The sequence below is a fragment of the Sturnira hondurensis genome, unplaced genomic scaffold (genome assembly GCF_014824575.4).
Source record: "Sturnira hondurensis isolate 20B ecotype Veracruz unplaced genomic scaffold, ASM1482457v3 Scaffold0005252, whole genome shotgun sequence".
Lineage (NCBI taxonomy): Eukaryota > Metazoa > Chordata > Mammalia > Chiroptera > Phyllostomidae > Sturnira > Sturnira hondurensis.
The window spans coordinates 702167-719732 of NW_028077883.1; the positions used below are offsets into that span (position 1 = coordinate 702167).

General features: G+C 38.4%; 1 protein-coding gene across 3 annotated transcripts in view; it reads right to left on the reverse strand.

Moving 5' to 3' along the window:
- The window catches only part of SCIN (scinderin), a 77554-nt gene that overhangs the window by 32943 nt on the left and 27045 nt on the right, over window positions 1-17566 (reverse strand). For all 3 annotated transcript variants that reach the window (XM_037046378.1, XM_037046377.1, XM_037046376.1), the window contains exon 4: window positions 15025-15174. In XM_037046378.1, coding sequence (XP_036902273.1) covers window positions 15025-15174 — 150 coding nt within the window. The remainder of the gene's footprint in view (window positions 1-15024; window positions 15175-17566) is intronic.

Genomic DNA, 17566 nt, shown 5'->3' on the forward strand with positions numbered 1-17566 from the left:
CCTTTATCCCTACCTCAAGGAAGGGGTAATTTAATATATCAAATAGTGAGCAAAGTTAATTTAGACTTAGAGAAACCACGTGCTGCACCTGTCTAGATAAAAGGATAGAATGAATTGGATGTCTGTGAGAGAGATGTGGCTATTTAACTGCCTGGGACAGGGCTGTCCAACAGAATTTTCTCTCACTGAAATACTCCATATCTGTGCTGTCCAGTATGAGGGTCACTAGCTATCTAAACTGGTGTCAAGTTCCAAAAGCATTTAACATAGAGGGTCTTCCGTGCTTCTACTCTGAAATGTGGCTAGTGTGAATAACTAAATTTTAAATTTTATCTAAATTTAATCAATTTAAATCAGAATTTAGCCATACATGTCTCACAGATGCTGGAGTTGACAGTGTATGTCTAGAGGACTCAAGGAATGCAGTGGCCTTGGGGAACTCACCCCGACGCAGGTCTGCTACTCGGTGTGATTGTAACATCAACATATTAGAGACTAGGTTTAGAGGGTACAACTCACAAGACAGTTGACTCATAATTTATCATTGCATGGGAAGCTAACTCACAAGTTACTACAACACGGAATGAGAGCTCACAGGTTATTAAAATACATCAGCCAGAATGTCGACTTATTGAACTAGAACAGTTGTACTCACCGGCTGCATATTGGAGCCCTGTAGGGAGTAAAGAATACAAAAGTCTGGATCTGATTGTATTGGATCCAAGATTCTGACTGAAGCCTGGCATCGGTTCGGTGATAAATTTCAGTGTGCACTGGCATCAGCTCTGTTCTAACCCGGCTCATCTTCACCGTCAGGACAGGGCTGCCAAGCCTTTCTGATGTCCACCTAGCTCCTTGGGGACTCTGCCCCTGGACAAATCCTCACAGCCTGGAAGCCGCCCTGCAGCAAACCCCAGATAGGGATTTTAAGCCATCTTCCTTTCCTGGGGATCCTTAAACCTTTTTCCATAAGACTTCATGCCCATCGGAACATTTCTATATGATTAGTGTTAGAACAGACACTCCCACCCTTTGCCTCTGGGATTTCTAATTTCCATGCTTCACAATGACCATCCACCTCCCCAGTCTTATGACAACCCCTTCATTTGGGATGCTCGGGCCAACTGAGCTGGATGGACCCACTACTAAGTGACTCACTGACCTCGTTCCTACATTTAAAATGGCATAACAGTTAATCTCGGTCACAATTCCTATAGGATATGGGCTACTGAAGCAAGTACCCACTCACAATCATGAAACATATGGGAATACATTAAGTGAAACAATGTATGGGAAGTGATTGTCACTATATCTGGAACATGGTGAAAACTCAACAAAACTTAGATCTTGCATCTTGAGTCCAATGCTGCTTTGGTCAAAAGGTCCCTCTGTCTCCTCGAGGTGTTCCTGCGTATCACTACCCCGGCTCTGCCTGATGACTGTACCATTAAACTTCTTGTCACATACCTCCCCATTGACTCACACTCACTCACTACTTGGTTACATCTTCATCTAATGTCATTAAGTTGTTTTTATATCTTGTCAAAGCCTTACATTTTAGACTGAAAACTACCAGCTGAAGACAGATCTATACACCCTTTCAAGCGAAGCCTAGAGAAGGACCTCCTGTGCAAGCAGCAAGGAAGTAGCTCATGATGCTTGGAAGAACAAGATGCTGTAATCTCTTCCTTTCTTTAAAGTTTCTTCACAATTACGTGTGGATAATGCCATTAGTCCTTGCTTATACAAACAGTTCTCTGATCTCCCCATTAAATGTTGTACTTATGACCCTCTTTTGGTGAGTCAGGGTATGTCAGTTATATAAGATTTCTTATGCAGTATCTGATGTATCAGCAGCATGAGAAGGTCTGGGGCTATAATGGTGCTGGCTGTTGTCCTCCGCAGTAATAAAATCTGTGACAAATGGTTTCTTAGATGACGGGGTTTCCGTGTTAATGGTAAGAAGCATTTGTATCACATAAATAAAAATGCAACTAAAAAGTGTGAGAAGTGAACAGAAAGCACAGCCTTCCAGGGAGCCCTCTGCCCTTACCCGTGTGGAGCACAATGAAGTGGACTCACCACGCAGGGCTGCCCCCAGGACAGCGGCCGGCACAGAGGCTGATATCCGATTGCAGTGCACTTGCCACTTGCTTCAAAAGAGATTTTGAGCAACATATTTGTCTTCTCCACGTGCACTCTCTCACACTTCATTAAGTTGTATTTTAGGTTCTGGTTTGCTTTATACACTTACTGAAATATACACTGATACTTGGTTTCTGTGTCATGCAGACTTTACTTCCCGGTATATTCGTATGGCTTATTTTGTACACATACAGATGCTAGTATATCCTCTTTTAACAGTATGCCAATGTCTTTTTCCTGATTAGTAGACTGTTATGGAATATCCAGAATTGAGGACTTTCTATTGGTTCACACAGAGAATGTACTATATTTACACAAAGAAACTGCTTTCCTGGCAAGCATTTTAAAATCCATTTTGTAAATGATAAACATACATGAGTGTGTATACACACACACACACACACACATACACATGTATCTCCAAAGCAATGTAACTATAAAGCTGTGATGTACCAGATTACACATATAATATGAATAGCATTGGTTTTTAATTTGGCCAAGTACTGTTGACATAGCCCAGTCCCACAGTTGTGTGATTTTTGGCTCTGAAAGAAACAGGACTTACAGGCACCATTCCGATGACCTCGACTTTAGAGAGTTCTTTCCAGTATGTGAACACATTTCCTCCTGATAATAAACAAATATTAATTATAAAATAAATGCTAAGGAATTGTGAGTTGTGGAATATGTGGGCTGGGCTGTTACCACAGTTAACACTGAATAAGTAAACTGATAGAAAATGAACAGTACTATTGACTATTAGTATGTATTTGAAAAACTAATTTACAAAATGAATGCTAAAAAATAGTGAATCACTAAATTGTAGAGATCTGGTCCTTTGGCATCTGAGTTTGGCTAATTCTGAGGAAAAGGTCTAAGAAGAAACTGACCTAAATGTCTGAAAGATAGTCTTAATGTTAGTGTTTAAACAGATATAAACAGATATACTACCACTAATATACAATAAACACGAGGAGCATTATAAACAGAGAGCTTAGACACCTGCCATTCTAGTTCACTATTATGTTAGGTTATCAGCTCAGACATCGACTTCCCGGGGGCAGAGTTCCACCCTTCCATACTGTCCATCTGTCTTAGACCTGTACCGTCCTATTTACACACTATCACCCCTCCCTCACTCCAGCTGCAAACTATAGGAAAAACTACCTCCCTCAGAAATGACTGCCCCATGGCAGTAATTTAAACTGATCCTATAACATCGATACCTTATCAGTAAGGTTATACAGTCTTCATGTTGAACTTTGGTGTGACGAAGTGAAATGCTATTTGAACTGTTATAAATTTATTGTACCATATGGTTAACTACATGATTAATATATTTTTTAGCTTTCTTCAGAATATTTCAGCTTCCCCCACTGGATGAACTGATGAGGAAAACACTGAGTATCTGATTTAAATACTAGAAATCCAAACAGAAGATTCATTAAAATAAACAACAAATGAACATTGCCTTGAATAGTGTCTGGCACATAGTCAGCTATCAATAAATGGTAGATATAAACAGCTAGAGCAACTACAGAGCTCTGGAAACATTATAACCTTGCAGTATGTACTACTTGTCACTATGATTCTTTGAATTTTAGGTGAATGCTAAGTATCATTGCCTTAAAGCAAAATATAGAAAATAATTACAAAGCTAAAATGTACGACCATTCCAATGCTTAGAATATTAAATGTTCAAAATCGCTGCTAATTTTACTTTTTATAAATGTGACGTATACAAAACCTTAAGAAGCATTAACGATGTATACAGCCTTCTAAAGTTTGGGGAAAGAATAAGACAAATATATGGAATATTTATAAGACAAAGCACTACATCCGTGTAGTTCCTTGCAGTTCATGGGGTATCATTACTCAACTCAGTGGTGAGAAAAGGCAGCAGCAGGACCAGGGGCAACAGCTCAGGAAGGGGGTGGAGGCCAGCAGTCAGCTGGTTTGAGCACTAGAGGAAGGAGGAGTCAGTGTTTGTGGTGCTGGACACTAAGGGGAGGTGACCTGACCTGGGAAAGACGATTCTACGGATGGAGTATCCAGCTGCACCTCCTGGCGGCATGCATGTTTACTCACAGAAAGAAAACTGTTAGACACCAGCCATTTCTTTCTTACTCTGCTAGGTACTTTTACCCGGAGCATATATAATCTGCCTAACATGTGGGAAGGCACTGCAGTAGATATGAATAAGCTTGACTCACTTATTACTTTCCAAGAGGTTAGTTGTAACTCTCCATCTGTGGAAAGAATACCAGAAGAATATATGAATTGTCATTATCTGAACACTAACTGCTCCTTTACAGGTGCCCTTGGTTTTAATACTAAATCAGTAGGATGACTGTGTTCATATTTTCACCAACACTGTCATCTCCGATGCAGGGGACTCACTTCTTGGCCTTTTGGCTACAATTAAGTGTAGTATCCATTCTTATCAGGTTAAAATGCAGGAACACTGTCAAAGCAATACTGTCCTCTGGACAACAGGAAAGCAAACGGTGTGGTTTTCTGGCACCCTGCAGCTCACAGTTACTCGCATTAATTATCCAAATACCATGAGCAATGAGTTAGAGTGCGATGGTCACACAGCTCTGAAGGCAGTGCCTGCCCTAGAGGAACTTAAGCAGTGTTAATGCGACATAAATTCCATTTGACAGAGCACTGTGGGGCACTGTGGGCAACTGTGACTAGAATTTCACTCTTGTTCTAAACAGATACCTCTAAAGGATAAGTGAAGAATTACCTGCACTATTCAACTCTCAATTTCACTTATACGATACCCAGAAGAGCACATCATAAATATCTGATCAACTTGCCAAACGGATGACTAAATGAATGACTTTATTTTCAAGCTGTCAGTTGACATGACAAGATGAACACAACCCCTATAACTGGGAGATCCGTTGGAAGTTCATCTAGCCTGTATGCTATTTTCATATAGTCTAAAGTGCGTAAATTTATCATGACAAAACTTCAGACTAATGGTGGCATCACTCTGACCATGCTTTCTGGCATTTGTGGGCCCTCACAGTCTGTTCTCACTCTCGGTTTTAGATCTAATGCATGCTTATCTCCTCAAATGGACAATGATATAAGGAATCTTTGAACTTTATTAGGAACCGACACAGTGTTAAAAAAACATTAACTAACTGATGCATAATCCAACAATCTAACCTTTCTCCAAGTTCTTTTTTTTAATCCAGATTCAGAAACAATGATTGCATGGAAGGCTTGGTGTTTTTATAAAAGCGAGAATCTAGCCATTCGGCAACAGAGCATCTGCTTCCAATCTCCCTGTAATATTTTTACTGCCAGAATTCCACCACTAGCATTTATAATAATTAGAGACTTAAGAAGTTCATTAAATTATCTTTAAAAAAAGTCTTTCTGGGTTAGAAAAACTCTAGTTGCTTCCTGTGGTCATTTCAAACCACTACCCCTTCTTACTCTCTTTTTGATATCTACCAGATGCTGTCTTTTTAAACATGAAAAAGGACCTGATCCAAGGTGGAAGCAGAGCAGGTGGAGGTGACACTAACTGTCTCCCAGGACCAAACTGGAATTACAGTTAAAATATAGAACAATCAACCTGAATAACCAAATACAGACTAACTGAACAGAAATCTGGTAACCCAGGATTATAGAAGGAGCCTCACCAAGACTGGTAGGAAGGATGGAGATGTGAAGAGCTCTGGCCCCATTCCCATGGGCAGAGGATGAGATCCCAGAGGGATATTTCAGCTGCAAGTGTTCCCCCTGAGAAGAGTGGGGTCTCAACCTCAAGTCAAGTTCCCCAGCCCAGAGCACCAGAACTGGAAAGAAGTGTCCATATAACATCTACCTGTGAAAACTGGTGGAGATTCTGGAATCTCCAGAAAGATTCTGAAAAAGCCAGAAAGAGACAAGAGCCTACAAGAGACACAGGCACCCTCTTAAAGGGCCAAAGCACAAAAATCTTGTCCGCCAGCGCTCACCCTGGGCTCCAGCACAGGGAGGGTGGAGCAGAATAGAGGTGCTTGAGGAGAGACTGGGGTTAATGGCTCTGGGAGAGAGCTTAAGGGATACTGGCCAGAGCTCTCTCTGTGCTAAGTCACTCACCTGCACTTGCAGAGGCCATTTTTCTTGGGTGGTACACTCCCCTCCACATGGAATCAACCTGGGGGAATGCAATAGCTCCACCCTCTTGATTCCCTGACTTGGAGTAGGGGTCATTTCTTCCACTTCCCAGAAAACCTGACTGGCAACTCCCCATCACAGGAGATCTGCTAGTCCCACTCTCTGGGATCCTGGCGGCCCCACCCTCTCTACTTCTAGTAGCTATGACCTGCCAAGATCTGGGCAGAATCCTGGACAACTGAGTTGTATGGTCTAAACAGGAGCCATTTTTTCCCTTGCACACCCAACTGTTGCAAAGCCCTTCCTACACATGGCCAAATCCTGGTCTGTTTTGGGCCTGATAAAATACAATGGCCTCATCTTAATGATTCTGTTAGACCCCACCCATTGCATAAATGTGTGAGCACCCAATGGATGGCATCTAGATTGGTATACCCTGGAACATTTGTTGGGTAGCCTCAGATCCAGAATTTACACCAAGTTTGAACCTGTACTGATCTAGGGTACACTCCTTGCCCCTACCTGGTGACCCACTGAGAACCTACCCTATGCAACTTGAATACAACTAGAGGTTCTTTCAGTGACTCAGCCTAACAGACAGCAGACAGGTGGAGGTGGATCTCAAACTGCTTTGGTATTTTAGGTGACCTGTCCCCAGGCCTGGTGCTCGTAAGAGTGGGCCTTGGTACACAGCTTGGTCCTTCCTGAAATCATTCAGGCCCAGCAGAGGCAACCACAAACTATGGGTCACTTTGTAGTTCCAAACCAGTTGCCTAGGGCCAGGCACAGTTGCATCTGACATTGGTGTGCACCAGAGTACTTCCCAAGAGACCCAGAACCAACACACCCAGAGGCAAGCTTCAGACAACATTAGAACAGAATCTAATTACCTTCACAAGCGACATATCTAAAGGGAGAGCTCAGCAGGCACTAAAACCTGCTGAAGCAAATTCTGTTTATGTGGTCAGTATCTGCACAGCAGCTGGTACACTGTGGTCTGGGCTGATCCTCACAGTTAGCCAGCCTGAGGGTCAACCCCATGCATGAACAGGTCAACAGCAATCAAGACTCAATTACAACAGGAGGGACCATGCAACCCACACAAGAGACATTCCTGGAGCACCCACTTCAGGTGACCAAGGAAACTGTGCCACTGGGTTTCACAGGACACCTACCACATAAAGTCACCCTACCAAGACTGAAAATCATAGCAGATCTACCTAATACATTAAACAAACAAGCAAAAAACACAAAGAGGCAACCAAAATGAGGAAAGAAAGAAACATGCCCCAAAAGAACAAGAGAAATCATCCAAAAAAGAGCTGAATGAAATGCAGGCAAGTCATTTATCAGATACAGACTTCAAAACAATGGCAGTAGAAAAGGGGTTTAAATGGTGATGGAAGGAGACTTGACTTTGGGTGGGGAACACACAATACCATATGCAGATGATGCGTTGTAGAATTGTACACCTGAAACCTGTATAATTTTATTAACCAATGCCACCGCAACAAATTCAATAAAATAAAAACAAATAAAAATGAATCATAAAAATTAATAAGACATTGATTAATTATTGACCTTAGCAATATTCCCTCTGGAAATGTTTTAGTACCCCATCTAATGTTTAGAGAACATACAGGGCCACCAAAAACAGTTTGGTACCTTAGAGCTAGTAAGATATTTAACTTCCTTCACATTCATGGATTATTCATTTTAAATATTAACAAATGACCAAGAAAAAAGCTTTACATAATTTATAGGAAGCCTTTCATGTTAAATATGTCTATAGTGAAGAGAAAAGAAGAACAGAGTACAGTGTGACTTTATTTACAGGCTTTAGTTAGTTCTATTTATTGGACGTTTTCATATGAGCTTTTAAAGGTTACTGAAGATGCAGACAAGAGGCTGACCACACATCCTGTTTCCCTAGATGTTCTCAATTATACATGTCCGTCCCCGTGTCCCATCTGGTTGGTGCCCCTATTACTCTTCAAAGTGCTTTGGTTTGAAAAACAATGGTGATCATCCTAAAGAAAAACCATATTAAAATTATGTGAAAACAATATTGTGATCAATAAATGGCTACAATATCTCAAAATTAAGATGAATTTTTCAACAAATTCTCAGAAATCATGTTTCAATATTTTTAATTTGGGGCATACTAATGTGTTTGAAAGGTATGTTCTAAAAATTCAGCGTCAAATGTGGGGTAATGATGATAGGATCATTTAACTAGTTGAACTAAGAAAAAAATCCTATTCGTTGCTTTGTTTTTGATGGCCATTCTGACCAATGTAAAGTGGTGTATCTCATTGTGGTTTTAATTTGCATCTCTCTGATAGCTAGTGATATCGAGCATCTTTTCATGTGTCTCTGGATCTTCTGTATGTCCTCCTTGGAGAAGTGTCTGTTCAAGTCCTTTGTCCATTTTTTAATTGGGTTTCTTGTCTTCTTAGAGTGGAGTCATGTGAGTTCTTTGTATATTTTGGAGATTAAACCTTTGTCTGAGGTATCATTAGCAAATATGTTTTCCCATACAGTTGGCTCTCTTTTTATCTTAATACTGTTTTCTTTAGCTGCGCAGAAGCTTTTTATTTTGATGAGATCCCATTTTCTTATTCTTTCCTTTATATTTCTTGCTCTAGGGGACAGTAAAAAAGTTGCTGCATGAAATATCTGAGGTTTTCCTGCCAATGTTCTCCTCTAGGACTTTAATGGTGTCACAGCTTATATTTAGGTCTTTTATCCACCTTGAATTTATTTTGGTGTATGGTATAAGTTGGTGCTCGAGTTTCATTTTTTTGCATGTAGCTATCCAGTTCTTCCAACACCATTTGTTGAAGAGGTTATTATTAGTCCATTTTATGTTACTGCCCACTTTGTCGAATATTAATTGACTGTAGAGAGTTGGGTTTATATCTGGGCTCTTTGTTCTGTTCCATGAGTCTATGTGCCTGTTTTTATGCCAGTACCAGGCTATTTTGATTATAGTGGCCTTGTAATACAGTTTGGTATCTGGTATTGTGATCCCTCCTACTTTGTTCTTCTTTCTCAAAATTGCAGCTGCTATTCGGGGTCATTTATGGTTCCACATAAATTTTTGAAGTGTTTGTTCTATGTCTATGAAATATGCAAATGTTGAAGAGGTTGTGGGGGAAAGGGGGCCCTAGTTCACTATTGGTGGGATTGCAGACTGGTATAACCATTATGGAAAACAGTATGGAATTTTCCAAGAAAACTAAAAATGAATATGCCTTTTGACCCAGCAATTCCACTGTTAGGAGTATATCCTAAGAACCCTGAAACACCAATCCAAAAGAACCTACGCACACCAATGTTCATAGCAGCACAATTTACAATAGCCAAGAGTTGGAAGCAACCTAGGTGCCCAGCAGTAAATGAATGGATCCAAAAACTATGGTACATTTACACAATGGAATTCTATGCAGCAGAAAGAAAGAAGGAGCTCCTACCCTTTGCAACAGCATGGATGGACCTGGAAAGCATTAGGCTGAGTGAAATAAGCCAGATATTGAAAGGCAAATACCATGTGATCTCACCTTTAACAGGAAGCTAAAAAACAAAACAAACAAGCAAGCAAAATATAACCAAAGACACTGAAATAGAGAACAGGGGGACAGTGACCAGAGGGGAGAGGGGAGGGAATTTCAGGGGAAAAAGGGGAAGGATTCACAGGAACAAGTATAAAGGACATAAAAACTAAGGGTGGGTGGAAATGGGAGGGAGGTGGGGAGCACTGGGGGGTGGGCTGGGATGGGAGTAAAAGACAGAAAACTGTACTTGAACAATAATTAAATTTTAAAAATGCTTTAAAAATATCCAATTTTCTGTAGCAACAAGAAAAATAAAGTACTTGGAATAAATTTAACCAAGGATGTAAAAGATCTTCAAACATTGAAGAAAGAAATTGAGGAAGATACAAATAAACGGAAGCATATATTATTGTTTATGAATTGGAAGAATTAACATCATTAAATTGTCCATACTACTAAAGCAATCTACATATTCAATGCAACTCCTATTAAAATACCAATGGGATAATTGATAGATCTAGAACAAATACTACAAAAATTTATATGGAACCAAAAGACCCTCAGTAGCCTCAGCAATCCTGAGAGAGAAAAACAAAGTTGGAGGGATCACAATACTTGATGTCAAACTATGCTACAAGGCCACCGTAATCCAGACAGTATGGTACTGGCATAAAACAGATACAATCATCAATGGATCAGAATAGAGAGCCCAGAAATAAACTCATGTCTCTGTGATCAATCAGTATTTGACAGAGGGGGCATGAGCATAAAATGGAGTAAAAACAGGAGGGAGTAGGGGAATGGTTGAAAGACTGGAAGGGATTAGTCAGAGAACATGTATGAATGACTCATGGACATGGACAATAGAGAGGGGATTAACTGTGGGAGAAAGGGGTGGGCTGGGTGGAGGGGGGCAAAGGGGGGAAAATTGGGATGACTGTAATAGAATAAGCAATAAAACAAACAGCCAACAACAACAACAACAAAATAACTGGTTGAAAGTCCTTGATTTTAAACCATTACTAATAATATTTGAACTTTCAAAAATTTTGAAGCCCTGGCTGGTGTAGTTCAGTGGATTGAGTGCAGGCCTGTGAACCAGACGATCGCGGTTCGATTCCCAGTCAGGGCATATACCTGGGTTGCAGGCCAGTTCCCGGCAGGGGCCAGTTCCCAGCAGGGGATGCACGAGAAGCAACCATACATTGATATTTCCCTTCCTCTCTCCTTCCCTTCCCCTCTAAAGATAAATTAAAAAAATTTGATAAGTAATTTTTAAAGATTCTCATTAAAAATAAGTTACTTAAAAGGACAATTTTAATGTTTTTAATCCATACCCGAGAGGTATTGTTCACTGATTTTAGAGAGAGGAGAATGGGGGGGGCAGAGAAACATTGACATGAGAGAGAAACATGGACTGGTTGCCTCTTGCACACACTGTGCCTAGGACTGAACCCACAATCCAGGCATGTGCCCTGACTGGGAATCGAACCTGTGACCTTTCAGTTCATGGGATGGTGCTCCCACCAACTGTGTCACACTGCCTAGGGAAAAAAAAAAAGGTCAAGGAAAAAAAACATTTTGAAAGATTTTTAGATTTTCAGAATCTTTCTCTAGCAGTTAGTTTCACAAAAGGAAAGAGCAGTCCATTATCTCAAACAAGGTGTCTGGTGTGGGTGTACAATGGACGCATTTGAACCACTATTGAAACCTACAAACCCCTTCTAAGAAATTATTTTTTAAATGTGTAAAAAAAATACAAAGTGCCACAATGGAAACCAATTTTATTGGGCTACAACTATCAAAATATACTTTAAAGCAAACATGATAAAATAATATATGAGATTCTTCATTAACCCAGTAAATGATATTATCGAACAATAGGTCTAGTAGCTATCATAATTACCCAGTTGTGGTCAATGAGTGATATTTTGAGGTCATCTGCAATAATGATAATGCACCCTGAAAAGGCCCAGGCACTACTCCTGCTACTTCGGTGTGTTGACCGAATTCCCAGTGGGAGAAAATTTTCATTACAAGGTTAGTGAAAATAAAGTTGTGATTCTTATTCTCAACCAAGTTCATGACTTCTTGAATTCTATAGTTATAGGTAGGTGCCACATTAAGAAAGCCTAAGCAAACTGGTTTATCACAGGGACATAATTAATTTATTGAACTACTACTAAATGTTGTGACCAGGCTACAAAACATGTAGAAAAACAAAAAGCCCACTGAATACTTTTTAAGGCAAAAAGTGAGGACCCCCATTGAAAATTCAGTTCATAATATGAGTGAGAGCTGTCAAATGTACTGCAGGATATAATGACTGTGTTCAGTGGGAACAAAGCAGGTGTTTTCTACGATTTTTTTAAAAAACCCAAAATGAAAATCCCCTAATATATAGACACTCATTGCATTGTATATCAAGCAGTGTGTCCTTTATACCTATCATTAATATTTTATAGTCAGAGTTATGTTTTATACATATATTTCTTCAGGTCTGCATTTTCTTATTTTAACAGTATCATATATTACTTGGCAGTTTAGACTTTTCTAATCCAAGATGTGAGAAAGAACACACCCATATACAAAGTTAAGGCCTCAACCTCAGTGGCTTCATTTCCTGGAACATGCTACAAATCATTAGAACTTACACAGATATTGCCCAAGAGACAAGATAGAATTGCACGTCATTGGAACTGAAACTGAAGAGGAACCCAGACAATGAAAGGCTAAGGGACTTACTCAGACCCGAGATGATAATGGAGAAACTTAGTCTGAGAGTTAACGAACTCTCCATCCACCATCCACTGTACAGGGATGGGGCCTGTTCCCGAGTCCTTTCCTACCAGAGAAGAGCTTTGAAACCATTGAAACATAAGTTATAATCAACTAAAAACAGATCTTATTTATAGACTTTTTTCCAAATATAAGAATTAGGAGATGGTGGCTACATGTCTAGAACAAAGGTCTTAAAAGAATATTAAAGATCAATAACTTGTTTTGAATAGTTTTCAGGGTCTAATTTATTAGCAGTTATTCTATTGAAAACCCAGTTAAACCTTTCCTAATTTTATTTTTTAGATGGCCTGTTGTTTTCTGATTATAAAAGGAATATATATCTATTATAATAAATTTGAAAATACAAGGACAAATGAAGAAAATATCAAGCAGCCATATCCCCAGAATCAAAGATAATATTGGTAATATTGGTAATATTTCAGCATATTTCTTTTAGATATACAGAGTTTGGCACAAATAATACCCCTTTTTATTTCAAAAATTCTTATTATGAAATCATAAGCATGTACAATTCTGTAACATAACAATACCATACTCAAGCACACCATATGACATTTTAGGTGAAATGTTCAAATTAAAACTATAAATTATTACACCCATATTATTACCCTACCCACCACACTCAAACAGGTGTTACTTCTGCTGGACCCTGTATATGTATATATGAATATACAACTATAATATAAGCCTACAAGTTAAGATAATATTGTATATAAATTTTTATATCTGCCTTTTCTCTTAGCATTAGGCCATGAGTGTCTTCCCACTGAAGACACTGAATAATTTATTAACATTATTTTGAAAACATCACAATTGTGAAAATTTGTGTTTGGTGGTTATTAAAGTAATAAAGTTTAAAACATTATAATCAATACAATTATCTCATATAGTTTTTTTATGAACAAGAACATTTATTGTAGAGTTTTAAAATAGCAAAACACTGAAAGTAACCTAAAGAAAAATGGGGAAAGACTGGTAGATGGCTAGCAGGATGACAGCTAAGGGCGGGAAGAGGTAGGGGGTGAAGGGATTGAGCAAAAAGGAAAAAGGACTCATGGACATAGACAACAGTGTAGCGATTGCTGAGGGGAGGGAGGGTTATATGGTAATGGGAAAAAAATACAATACAGAGTAAATTTAAAAAATAAAACATCAGCTCCCATAAAAAAAAAGAAAGTGACCTAATTGGCAGGATAAAAATAAACTATACTATATCTACATCGGTATCAGTATCTGTATGTCATATAACTTCTGATCACTGGATTACAAAGCTATCATTGGATCGGGCAACTGCAATGCATTGTATTGCTCGAAATCAAAATTTGTGGAAAATATATTTACAAGACAGTCTTCAAGAAAATTTAAATGCAAATGGCTAAAATCATTGGGGAAAACTGCATACTATTCCAGGAAATTACAGAAATTAAAATTCAGAGATACCATATGCTACTATTAAATGCAGAAATATTCAAAAAGGCTTACAATATTACGCCCTGACCGGGCTTGGTAAAGTCATGAGGGATCTCAGTGCTTAAGGAAGGAAGCAGCATTTGTGCAAACTTTTAGTGCCTGGCTCACTATAGGAGTTTAATAACCATTTGGTGAATGAATAAATGGGAATCAACTTACCAACATGTACCTAGACACCTGAATATGGTCTTACCCTTTGACTGATAATCTAGGTAAGATTATCAGTTATACAGGGAATACACACAATATATTGTATATATACAATGTACAGTTGTATATATACAATAAGGGAATATATACAATATATAAATGCAGGGACTCACTGCGGTTTTCTTAAAGGGGAAAAATTGGTCACAACTTCATGTCCCAGCCTGGTGTAATGTAGGTAACAAAGAGCCAGGAAGACTACTTTTAAATTAATTTAACAACTATATTGAAAAATTATAAACTTCGTGTCTAATATTCTTAGTTTTAAATTCTTGAAATATTTTTAAAATGTTGCTTTATTTAACCTCTTGGTATAAGATTTTATTTAATTTTTAATGAAATAATTGTTAATTTAAAAACTTAAAAACATCATAGTATTTTTGAAAATATCAAGAAACCTAGATGAATAAACTACTTGTTCTCCCAAAATATATTTTTATAGGCACTCTCCAAAGTGTTACCTATCCTTTCATCACTGAATACCACAGAAGACAGGCCCGAGGCTTTCCCCAGTAGTTACACCCTTGGTGAGAGAACACCGTCTTGACCTTCTCCTTTCCCGGTACAGCAATTCAGAGAACTCTGTTTCCTCAGACCTAATCTCACCCAAGGAGGAGAGAACTTGATAAAGCTAACACACATCCACATGCACACACATCTCACTCTACACCCATGACTTAAGGGTGATAGCCTGCAAAACCAACCTGAGTCACAGTACCTTTATAAGTTGTCCTGGTTCATTTCCTTCTTCCACCACAATTAGTTGAGATCTTCCGTTCCTTTCATTGTCCCGAATGCCAATGGCAACCTGGCTGGCTTTCAGACGCTCATATTTGTTACATGAGGAACCACACCATTGGTAAATTTCCTAAAAGAAAGAGACAGATCTTTTGACCGCAGAACTATGTGGTAGACATTCAGTCCTGTTGTGTAGGGGACCGGATTGTTTTGGTCTGGTAAATGTGACTCAGCTCTGTATGAAAAACCTATGGAAGCGAAGTGGTGGGCAGGAGCCAGACCTTCACACCAAGTTTTACGGTGGGACTCAGGCCTAGAACGTGCATACAGACTGTTATGGCTTACTCTTGCAACTCCATCACCCTGGTCTAAAACAACAAATGTATGTTGTCTCTCTTCAAGGTAATTTCCAAAGCCTGTGTGAATTTTCCCAAGGACAGAGCTAATCAGCTTTCTGCCTTTCTCTCCTGCATGTTATCTTCATTTCTTTGACTGTACATAAAATCTAGACACTAATATTCTGTGTAATAGATAATAAATCTTTCTCTGATGTAAGACCCGAGGAAAACAATAAAACCCTGTCTAGGCAAGGGTCCACGAGCTCTCCCCTTTAGAGAGTAGTCGTGCCTGTTCCTGTTTTATCCACAGGATTGTTGTCGCCGGTGCATTTATTCTCATCGTCAGCCACAATAGGCAGAACCTGCTGGCTGGAGTCTGCCACATTGTCGTAACACACATTGTGATTTACTCAGCAAAAAAGTAAAGGTACAAAAAGTAAAGTTAAAAAAATTACAAGGTCAAGCCCTAGCTGGTGTAGCTCAGTGGATTGAGCGCAGGCCTGAGAACCAAAAGATCACGGTTCGATTCCCTGTCAGGGCACATGCCTGGGTTGCAGGCCAGTTCCCAGCGGGGGATGCACGAGAGGCAACCATACATCGATATTTCTTTCCCTCTCTCCTTCCTTCCCCTCTAAAGATAAATAAATAAAATTTTAAAAAAATTACAAGGTCATTCAGGTGGTGAGCACATACAGACGGTTTATAATAAAGTTGTGGACCTGAAGTTTATATAATTTTATTCACCAATGTTATTCCAATAAATTTAATACTAAAATATTTAAAAATTATCTATTTTCAGGTATATATGATTTCATATAGTACTCAATGTTTGCCTCATTCTGTATTTTGTTGCTCTCAGCATTATAAAGTAAGCATTTTTCCAGTATCCAAAATTTATATTAATAAACTATTTGTAAAGAGGAAAAAAACCTACATATATTGTACAAGGACTTTCATTATTATGTGAGGCATTAGAATAATACTAAATGTTCAGTAATAGAATAATAGTTATATAAATTGTGACACAGAAAAAATACTTAAATATCAAAGTTATACTTCAACAGCAATTTAGAGAAATAGAAACAGGACAACATTTTGATATATTATAAAATAAATAGATTATATTAGCTAACATGCATATTAAAATATATATTTTAGACTTAGGTACAGTTTGGAATCTATACAAATAAAAATGTAAAATAACAATAAAATATCATTTTCTTCATTAAATGTGGTTTAATAAGAAAAAGAAATTTAATAGTATCTAGGCCTGATGGGATGTGAGCACAACATATGATGTGAGTTATATAAACTGGACACAGGCTTTTTTAGCACAGTTTAGCGTCATATTGAAAAATTGTATGTGCTTTCAGAATCAGAAAATTTCACTTCTAAGAGTCTATTCTGTAGTAGTCAAACACGGGACACAAAAACAAAGCGATAAAACAAAACTTTTCATCAAGAGAAATATGGCTACGTACATGTCATTACAAGGATATTGCAGATTACATTTCAGTTATTAAAAATTGAGAAAAATGTTTCATTACTTCCGTAGAAAATTATCCAGGATATATCATCAAGAATAAAACACACAGTTTTAAGAAGTTACACAGTTTTAACTCACGGGGAGAGTCATGTATATGCAGAAAGAAAACTTTCAATTTTCACAGTATTAAGTCACTGTTTTTTTTCCTTTTTTTAAAGAAATGTTATATAACTAGGTGCCGGGAATGAGCTAGATGTCGGGGACAGAAAGATGAATAAGAGAAGATAAACAGGAGAAGCTGACACATAGACAATTAATGCTAGTAATATACTTGTACTACATTGGGTTTTTAAAAACGTTTCCACACGTATTTCATCTAGTTTGTCTTGAAGAGGAGGTTAGCATAGTGGTTAAGTGTGAAGGAGACAGACCTTGGTGGCCACTTACTGCTTATGTGACTTTATTTTTGCAGTTTTTAACAGAGCAAGAAAATTAGTAACAGCAACATAAAAGAGCACCAAGGTTCAAAGACTGTCTCTCTTCTCTGATTACAAGACATTTCCAGTCCAGAGTGGCAAGGACCTACATCCAAGGTTACTCTATCCAGGAAAGCTATCATTTAGAATGGGAGGAAAGATAAAGTGCTTCCCAGGTGAGGTCAAGTTAAAGGAGCTCATCATCACCAAGACCTTATTATA